Source organism: Maniola hyperantus, chromosome 5 (genome assembly GCF_902806685.2).
Source record: "Maniola hyperantus chromosome 5, iAphHyp1.2, whole genome shotgun sequence".
Classification (NCBI taxonomy): Eukaryota; Metazoa; Arthropoda; class Insecta; order Lepidoptera; family Nymphalidae; genus Maniola; species Maniola hyperantus.
In genome coordinates, this window is record NC_048540.1 from 212,788 (window position 1) to 223,112 (window position 10,325).

Here is a 10,325-nt window from a genome sequence, read left to right on the forward strand (position 1 = left end):
TCTATGGTTTTGACTAGGCTCGTTCTACACTCGATGGTAAGGCTTGGACGATGATTAGTGTATTGGATTGACTTGTAAATTATTTAAATAAGAAACAGTGATTAAAATGTAGGAATGTTAAAGTATATCAAAGTGGTTTTCATTTTAACACTACCTACGCCAAATGGTGTCAAAATCTGTAAAACGGGAGAGCCGTGAAATACTAGAAAAGACAGACACACTCTCGTAAGTCGCATTTGTATACTTATTAGTTAGTATGGATTTGCCCAAGATGTTCATTTTATTTTACTTAACAATGTACCTAGGTAGGTACATTGTTAAGTAAAACTAGGTATCAAAAATCATTCATGTTAAGTTACTAAGTAGTCGGTGATGTTAAGGAACTACAGTTGAACAGATTACTGCCTTAGGAAGTATTTTCGAAGATAATAATTACAAGAAAAAGTTGCCGTGAAACTTCTGAAGCTTGAAAGTCTTAATTATTTTCTTACCTCGTGCAAAGTAAGTCGACAGCGCAGGGCGGGCGGCGCGTGGGGCGGGCGGTGGGTGGGGCGGGCGGCTTCTAATTATCATACGAGTGGAGTGGCAACACTCGCGGCGCAACTTGCTGAAACTTGATCTTGTGGAAAGTTCGTTAATGGAGCGCGGATTAGTGTAACACTCACTTCATATATCCGCGACGAGGCTTATGTTACATATATCCGCGACGAGGCTCATGTTACATATATCCGCGACGAGGCTTATGTTACATATATCCGCGACGAGGCTTATGTTACATATATCCGCGACGAGGCTCATGTTACATATATCCGCGACGAGGCTTATGTTACATATATCCGCGACGAGGCTCATGTTACATATATCCGCGACGAGGCTTATGTTACATATATCCGCGACGAGGCTCATGTTACATATATCCGCGACGAGGCTCATGTTACATATATCCGCGACGAGGCTCATGTTACATATATCCGCGACGAGGTTCATGTTACATATATCCGCGACGAGGCTCATGTTACATATATCCGCGGAGGCTCATGTTACAAGAAAGCCTATTTCTTAAGTCAATTAAGCTCCTATTGCTCGGCGAGTGTAAGAGCGGGATGAAATCTAAATGATCGAAGGTTGAGGTTCGAATCTCACTATCGTCGTCGTTTTACCCCAGATTTGAGTAACCACTAGCAACGTCAGACCTAACTCCCATAGGTAGTGAGAAACGTTACGTACCTTCAATAACTCTTTATTTCAATGATCTTTACCTAGGTACAGTACTTATAGCCAGGAAATATTGTAAGTAGGTACCTTTAGAAAGATATTTCAGCTTCGTAGAGCGTTGTCTCTGTTACTCATACCTATGTGACGTTTATCCGTTTGATATCAGTTTTGTAGAGGGTCTCTGTCGTTGAGACCGACAAAAAGTCACGTAAGTATGAGTGACAGAGACGACGCTCTACAAAGCCGAAATGTCATTCTAAAGGTCGATGTACATTATTTTCTGCCGCGTACTGTACTTAAGTAAGTTGGCCGAGCTGTGATAGCCTAGTGGTTAAGACGGTGCATCGTATTCCAGAGTTCGATCTCGGGCGCGCACCTCACTGTAAAGGAAAACTCCCTGAGTAAACCTGCGTTAGAGTTCTCTATATTGTTCTCAAAAGTGTGTGAAGTCTGCCAATTAGCACTTGGCCAGCGTGGTGGACTCGGTAGGTAGGAGACGAGCACGGAGCATCCACAAAATTGACAGAAAGAATAGAAGTACCTATAGCTACTCCCAAGTTGTTATGTAGATCTCTTCCAAAAGTACCTACTAGTAGATAGATAATATTGAGTATACCTACCTAGTAGCGTAGTAGCGACCCGCCCCGGTTTCGCACGGGTTGCTTATCGTAGGTAGGGATCTCTAATTTTCTTGAAATACAATATACTTAGCCTATGTTACTCAGGAATAATGTAGCTTTCTACTGGTGAAACAATTTTCCAAATCGGATCAGTAGTTCCAGAGATTATCCCTTACAAACAAACATACAAACTTTACCTCTTTATAATATTAGTATTATAGTTAGATAAACTACCTATACGGCCTATATGTTGCGGAAATAGGATAAGAAATTAAACGTATCTCAATCAATTAATCATCATTGGTGTCTGTTACTGAGATAAATCTACAGATATACTTCGAGTGGAAGCGATGCGATGTGAACAATCTCGAGGAATGCCAATCCAAGCCAAGTTCAGAAGTCATGGACCACAAAATTTATTGTAAAAACAAAATATTTATTGAATGTATTGTATCTACCTAAATAGATTATCATTATGAAGTTGGTATTTTAAATTTAAATAAATAGTTTTTTTACAAAAATAACTTAATTAATTTAATTTGCCGAGTTTAATTGGCAGACAGGTTTTGTTTTTGTACTTTGTTGGTGGCTGCTACAGGCTATAAGTTGTGCCTCCACGCTGACACATGCTCGGCGAGCAAGCTTCATACAGACACAGAGCATACCTACGCGTAGCTTGCGTTCATACATTTAAATTTGCATGATAGTAGGTTGTAGGTTGCTACATAGTTGCAGGCGGGCATCAACGAATACAGGACAAAAGCGCGAGCGAAGCGAGCGCGGAATTCTTCTATAAACAAAAAATTAGGTGAACTCTAGAACTAGTAGGTACCTACCTACCTATATTAGTCATTTCAAACATAATACCCTTTTGTCTGGGATTTCGGGTTGGTATAGAGAAAGCTTACAGCCCGGAGAAGAACATAGGGTGTTTTTTATCCCGAAAAATCAATGAGTTTCCACTTTCCACGGGATTCGTAATGTTCGGCGAGCAAGCTTCACATGCCATTCTTCTTAGTGATGCTTGACGGTGCGTCCACATGTTCCCAAATATTGAGCGAAGTTACATAAAACTTTGAGCATGTACGCATGTGTAGACATAGCTTTAGTTATACATAATTGAAATTATATTTTTATGTAAATACCTATCTACCTACATGAAGCGAGCAATACCCCGCGCTTTATACCTAAGGCTTTCCGGCTTCAGTTTTGTAAATAGGAAGGTGTTGGGAAAAGCAGATGTTTGCAAAATAAGCTACCTACCTAGCCTAGGTATGTTCATTCCATCATGTAGTCGTGTTTCCTAGTTAATACTTAGAAAATCGAGAGGGGGTTGAATTCCCAAAAATCCTGAAACACGTATTTCTTCATTTGTGCCTAAATACCATTTTTCGTCGATGTAACTTTAAAAATAACAGACTTTTATACAAACTTCCATACCCTATATACTCCCCTTAGGGGTGGATTTCGAAAAATCCTTTCTTAGTTGACACCTAGGTACTCTTTACAAAGATGAAAGAACACACCCTCCAAATTTCATGTCTCTGGTTTAGGCTGTGCGTTCATATACATATACCTACCTAGTCCTACTTAGTAGTACCTAAGTCAGTCAGTCAGTCAGGACTTTGAATTTTATATACTTATATAGATTATTAAATACACTATATTTAAAAAAAAGTCGCTATTCTAGTTCTCATGAACAAGATTTCGACAGATTAACGAATCATTAAGACAAAAGCTGAGATAAATGACGTTCTTACAAAAGTGGATGACGCGGCGTCTCCCGCGGTTTCTCCCGCACACGACACACGACACAATGGCGGCTCGCAGACAATGAGCACAAAGAAACAAACGCCATTGTCGCATTGCCGGTGTTGCCAGCGTCAAACGAAATAATTCACGAATTTCGCGACCTTTGGGGGAAACGCGGATACGAGCGGGAATTCGTTAAGGATTGTGAATTGTTATACCTACCTAATGTCATTAGGTTTGTGATTTCAATGATGAATGAGAAACTTTCAGACGAGGTAGGTTGGCAATTGGCATGTTTGTCGGGTAAGTAATTAACGCACCTACCTGCTTACCTTCTTAGCTAAAATAAACAACAATGCGGTAGATGGATAGAAATCACTTTGCAATTGTGCGTTGTGGAGTTCTACATCTCCTGAGGATGTGGTCCGGTGGCGACGTGATATACGTAGGTAGGTAGGTAGGTAGGTACGGTGAGTTTGTTCTAGTTTAGAACATTTTTGTGGTGTTGTGTGTTGCTAGTGGGGGGCGGCGGTGCATAACACACATAACACAAGACTCAAGAGGCACGTTGGGTAGACGTCTTTTTTAGCGGATTATATATAGCAAATTAAGCCTAGCTATATGCCTAGAGCTTTTTATAGTTTAGATGCGTTACCTACCTAAAGCTTTTTTACGTGCTAAGTAGGTATCGGTAGGTATAAGTACCTACCTATAGCATAGCTAGATAAGTAGATACGTCCTTTCCAAACGATATGAGTGAACGAATACCCTGTCCCGGAACTTATAGTTATTTGGCAACGAGCGTAACACACGAGTCACACGAGTAGTAAGTAGGCGCTGTAGGCCGCTCCTCTACGTCCTTGTTACCGCGAGCTGACAGGCCGTGACAACGCAATCATGATGAGTGAAATACCGACCTCCATCCAGGATCCAGAAGGTCTAAAGGTCTAAAGCGCGGGAAAAGCGCCGGATTTGTTATCTTTCATAAGTCAACTAAGGAAAACTAAAGTAGATATACACACCAACATGTAATGAGTGTAGAAGTAGGTAGGTATGCTTTGTTCGGGTTCGCGGGCGGGTCGCGGCGCGGCGCTGGCGGCCGGGAAGCTGGAACAATCGGAGCTGCGCGTGCGCAGGCGGGGCCTTTCATCTCGCCGCGGCCGCGCCACGCCCTCGCAGTGCACACACACGCACGCGACCTCTCTACACACACACCAGCTGTAAAGCCTTTCGTGATGTACCTACCTTATCTATACTACCTACTTATACCTACCGCAGTAGTTGCGGAGCTAAGGGCTCGTGTAACGAATTGTGAAGGTTTGATCTCTATGCAGCTACTTACCTAGTCAGTGGAAGTGTCTAGGCATATCTCCTGCTAGACACATTGGCACCTACGCTTAGGTAGGTATAACTAGACAGGTGCCCGTCTCTTGTATTTTTCAGACATCTAACAATTTTTCAGGTACTTACTTATCTAATAGCTATCTAATAGATATTGTAGAGGCAAGTAATTACCTAGCACCTTCATTCGCTTCTGACAGTTTTTGACTAAGAGCCAGCGCGTGCCAGACCGTCGTTATTTTATAAAAGCTGAAAGTTTCTCTGCGGTTGTCCCCAACACTGGGAGGAACGTTTGTTTGGAGTTTGGACCGTCTGCCAGACACCCTATGTCCGGTCTATATTTACACGTCCAGCATCACAACGAGCCAACCTTTCGTCTGATCACAGGCGTAGGTACCTAGTAGGTACCTTACGGAGTATTTATGGGTTTTCTTGCAGGCATCGGAAAGCGACAGGTTGCCACGTGCATGTACTGCGACGAAATTGACAATGCAGAACACACAGTATTTTACTGCGTAAAGTGGGTCAAAGAGAGGAAGGAACTTATCTCGAAAATAGGTGATATATGTGTCAAAAATTTAGTGAACAAAATGTTACAACATGAAGACACATGGATGCTTGTTGCAAGCTTTATGGAAAAAATAATAAACTCTAAAGAGGAAGAAGAAAGGCGAAGAGAAGAACAAGTTAAATAGGAATTATATTATAGACAATAATGTTACTGTGTTTAGGCTGAAAGGCGGGCACACGGCAAACAGTGCGACAGAAGGGGTTTTTAGCCGGTAAGAGTCCGGCTCTACCTTCGGGTGTCCATGAGGATTTTCCCCTTCTGTATAAAAAAAGAAAAAGGTAGTAGGTACCTATAGCATACCTACCTAGGTATATCCTAAGTCAAGTACCTACCTAAACCTACTTACCCTCTAAAGGTACTTACCTACTTATCTACCTAGACCTTAAGTCTTAGATCTGCCTATTACCTAACTGCGATATTAGATATAGGTAGTCATGTAGGTAATAGCCTTTAAACTGTAAGTAAGAATTGTTCCGCATCAACTAATCGAGACAATACCGTAGTCAGCCGCGCAATCCTAGCTGCCTCTAAGTACTTCCGTAGAACCTACTCACCTACAAAATAGTTAAATAGCTGTTAAGTACATCGTTTAAAAATAATAAAAGCGGCTTTAAATAGTTGCGTCCCATTCCACAGTTATCTGTACAACTTTACGAGCTAGTCGAAATATTGTCCCCGCGTGCCGCAACCCGACGCCGGCCGTAAAGTGCCGTAAATACGCGGCAATTAGGCCACGAGCGCATAAATATGACGGACGAGGCCGCGCGGGCCATAACTCAGTCAATTAGTGCGCGCGCGGCGCTAAATCACGCCGCCGCAGATAACGGCTGATAAGGAGGAGATACAGCCGCGTCGTGTGAATGACAGGCGACACCGGCCACATATGCCGACAAGTCGCCTGCCAAGTGCCGACACCTTGCAAAGATAGGCTGATAAGTTTTCAGTTTCAGCCTTCTCCAATTTCTGTACCGCATCCATCGCTCCTGAAAGGGTATTTTTGGGGATAATCATGATGTAGGGTCCAGCCCTGGTCGGCTCTTAGTTACAGTATGCGGCCAAAACTAATGTACATCGCCCTTTAGAGAGACATTTCGGCTTTGTAGAGCATAGTCTCTATCACTCCATACCTATATTATGACGTTTTGTCGGTCTCAACGACAGACACGGTGCTCTACAAATTTGCTATCTCCTTCTAAAGGTCGATGTACCTACAGCACTTTCGGCCGCGTCCTGTACAGTACAGGCCTGTCGAACCATCTCAACTATCCAGGGCCTGATTGTCATAAAGAGACCCCTAGCAATGCAAACCTTAGGGCTCTGAATGACGAGAGGCCATGTGCCCCCTTTTTAATTAAAGTAGAGACTTCTTCAAGTAGGTACTGTTTACCTATTTGGTAACTGTTTTTGTTTCAAATGGGGATGGCAGACTAAACCTAGGTACACACCTTTGAGAACATTATGGAGAACTCTCAGGCATACAGATTTCCTCACGATGTTTTCCTTCACCGTCAAATCCAAGCAAGAGATGTTAAGAACAATTAGCAAGAATTTTGGAATATTTAGCAAGTGTTGTTTAAAATGCACATAACTAATTCCGAAAAGTTGGAGGTCCAGGATCGAATCTCGGACCTCCGACTGAAAGGCCGGAACCACTAGGCTATATCTACGTATGCAATAAAGTGTTTAAAACAAACAAACCAACGCAACGGTTCATTTAATTAATTTTGAGGTTAGTTAGTTTCAGAGCAGAGTTTAACTTCACTTGAGGACGGCCTGCGGTGTTCCGGGCACAGGCCGGGGCCATAGACATTTGCCTACTATACCTATTTATATTATGGATAATATAGGTAAGCATGGCAAATATTTGAGTTGCCAACAGAAGTTCGAACTGAAAATTGGCATGTCTGTGGATGCGCCACGCCTTGTGAATGCGGCCCATGGATGTACCTACTATATAATAATTGTTGTCACACCATAACGTCTTTGATGCGGCCAGAACGACACAGCGCATGATTGATGTCGTCACCCTCGTGCTATATGTCACGCTTATGTCATAGCGAGTGTCAACTGTCAACGCACCCGGAGTGGGCTATGCCGGCGATGTGGGCGCGATGCTGACAATGGGCTGGACGAATGAATTAATGCAAGACAAATGGCCACTGAAATAGACGAGAGTCAGCTCTTGGTTCTGTTGTGTATGAATGATCCTACTTTGTCCGCTTGAATTGTGGTATCGCCGGCTCACTACCGAGCACGGGTCTCCTCTCTGAATGAGTGGGTTTTAGCCCTAGACTACCACGCTGGTAAACTGGTAGGTAACATTATGGAGAACTCTCAGGCATGCAGCAGGTTTGTTTCCTGACAAAGCAGATTGTACTGAGTCCTACTGAAAAGGAGCCGTAGGTATGCCAAGCTGGAGGCTGTAGCCTATCTCGTTATACAAAGTTAGTGTCATTACGTACCTACTACCTACTCATCATTATACTTTCCAGACGAGCCGTGAGACCGGAGTCAAACGTAACCTAGTCAGATATTAAAAAAACCGGCCAAGTGCGAATCAAACTTGCGCACTGAGGGTTCCGTAGTCCAATCGTATTTTATCGACATTTTGCAACGATAAATCAAAAACTACTTACTAGATCTCGTTTAAACCAATTTTTGGTGGTAGTTTGCATGGTAATGTACATCATATATTTTTTTAGTTTTATCATTCTCTTATTTTAGAAGTTAGAGGGGGCGGGGAGACACATTTTACCACTTTGGAAGTGTCTCTCGCGCAAACTATTCAGTTTAGAAAAAAATGATATTAGAAACCTCAATATCATTTTGAAAACCTATCCATAGAAACCTCACACATAATATGGGTTGATGAAAAAAAAAATTTAAGTTTCATTTCTATTTTTGTGTAAAAAAAATTAATGCGGTTCACAGAATACATCTACTTACCAAGTTCCTATAGCTCTTATAGTTTCGGAATAAAGTGGCTGTGACATACACACAGACAGACAGACAGACAGACATGACGAATCTATAAGGGTTCCTAAAAACCTATTAAGTAAAAAACAAACACAAAAGAAACACATTTAGTTTTAGACGCACAAATTAAAAACTAAAGACGTTTATAACATGACATCATCGAGACATCGAAGCTAAGTTACAGCCGTCGTTTGTCGTTTGCGGCGATCGGCCGAGATACCGATAATTTACAGTTCTGTCCCTTTATTGTACCTACCTACCTCTACCGCTACCTACCTACCTCGCTACCAGCCGCGAGTCGCGACAGGTAGCGCTGCGCCGATAGACCCGCACCCTTCTAATCATAAACACAATAAAAATACATGATTCAAACTCAAACTCTATAAAAACTTACTCACGTTGAAACAAAAATATTTTTTATTTTAGACGAGTAGATCTTTGGGTCTACGGCGCGGCGGGTGCTATAAAGGAAATTTTAAGAGATACTAGGTTCAATTCCTGGAACGATTAGTTTAGGAAAAACTTAACTTGGCAATCTGGCGAGGCAGCGGCATCTTGGTATGTACCTCTATATTTCCTAGCGAAGCAGCAGCATTTTGGACCTATAATATTTCCTGTAAATACCTAGGTAAATGCAAGTTTTTAGTGGTATGTCAATAATAAGCTAGACTTTTCAAAAATATTTATTACATGCAGATCAACTTGTGGCTCTTATAGACGACATAGCAATGACCTATTCCGAGTCTGTGGTAATGACTCTACTAGGTAGTGGTACCTACCGGTTCAGAAAGCTGATTTTACTGAAAATTGTGGCGGCGAACATTATGTAGTACTAATTACCTACCTATTTGTTCATAAGAATTTCGCTCTGATATCAATAATAAATAATCAATAGCAAGTACCTAGGTAGGTACTTATGATAAAAGTTAAATCATGACTACCTGAGTGAGTGAGTACCTATAAGTTAGGTATTCATTTACGTAGATTTTAGACAAATTAATTACCTACTAGATTTTTGGATCGCAGCGATTGAGGTTTTCGCGTGTTTATCGTCAATCACCCAAAACATTTGGCTCGTGAGAGCCGGTGGCGGAGGTGACAAATACCCGCATACCTAGATACTGATAATCTGTTCGTCTCGCGGACGATTTAGATAATCGAGTAAGAATCCGTGTCGAGTGTCGACGGCCCACGCGGACATCCATGCAGTAGTGTACCTACCCTAGCCACTAGCCAGTAGCCACATACCTGCCGCCTGCCGGCTGCTCGTGTGCCATAAAATACACATTTAATCGTAAGCACGGGAGAAGCCGTCACCTCTGTTATCGCGATACATTCTAGCGACGGGTAACGGGTTTACCGACAGACTCTCTTTACCTCCCCGAGTGCCAGCTCCCGGCTTCCTTATCAGACGATCTCCTATATTTATTGGAGCATCATATTATGTGCGGGGTAGCGCGGTAGCTTTGACGATTTAGTCGTCTCGTGAAGACGAGCGGCCCCCGACCGGCCGCGCGATAATTTCTCTTATTGTCTCGATAAATTAGCTTAATTAGGGTGTAAAAAACTAAAGGAATCTAGTGTGTGGTCGTGGGTGGGCGCTGACGTACGGACGGCAGATGATACGCGTCTAATTAGTGGTGGAAACAAGGGGCCTAATGTGTCCGCTGCGGGCTGTGGTCGATACCGTATGATGTACCTAGCTAGTAGCTATCTCGGCCATGATTCGATTTCCAGAATTCGTAATACTTAGGTAGACTGCAATCTGTGTTTTGAGCTCCTCAATCTTTTAAGTTTAAAACTAAAATGATCTTATAGCAGGCAGAGCCGTGGTAGTCTAGTGGTTAAGA

At 42.4% G+C, this 10,325-nt stretch overlaps 1 protein-coding gene across 1 annotated transcript; it reads right to left on the bottom strand.

The window, feature by feature from the left end:
* Window positions 1–666: 666 nt before the first annotated feature.
* LOC138402380 (uncharacterized) lies at window positions 667–1,014 on the bottom strand. The gene has a single exon (XM_069498666.1). It carries the CDS (start codon window positions 1,012–1,014, stop codon window positions 667–669), a length of 348 nt encoding a protein of 115 aa, XP_069354767.1.
* Between the last annotated feature and the right edge of the window lie 9,311 nt (window positions 1,015–10,325).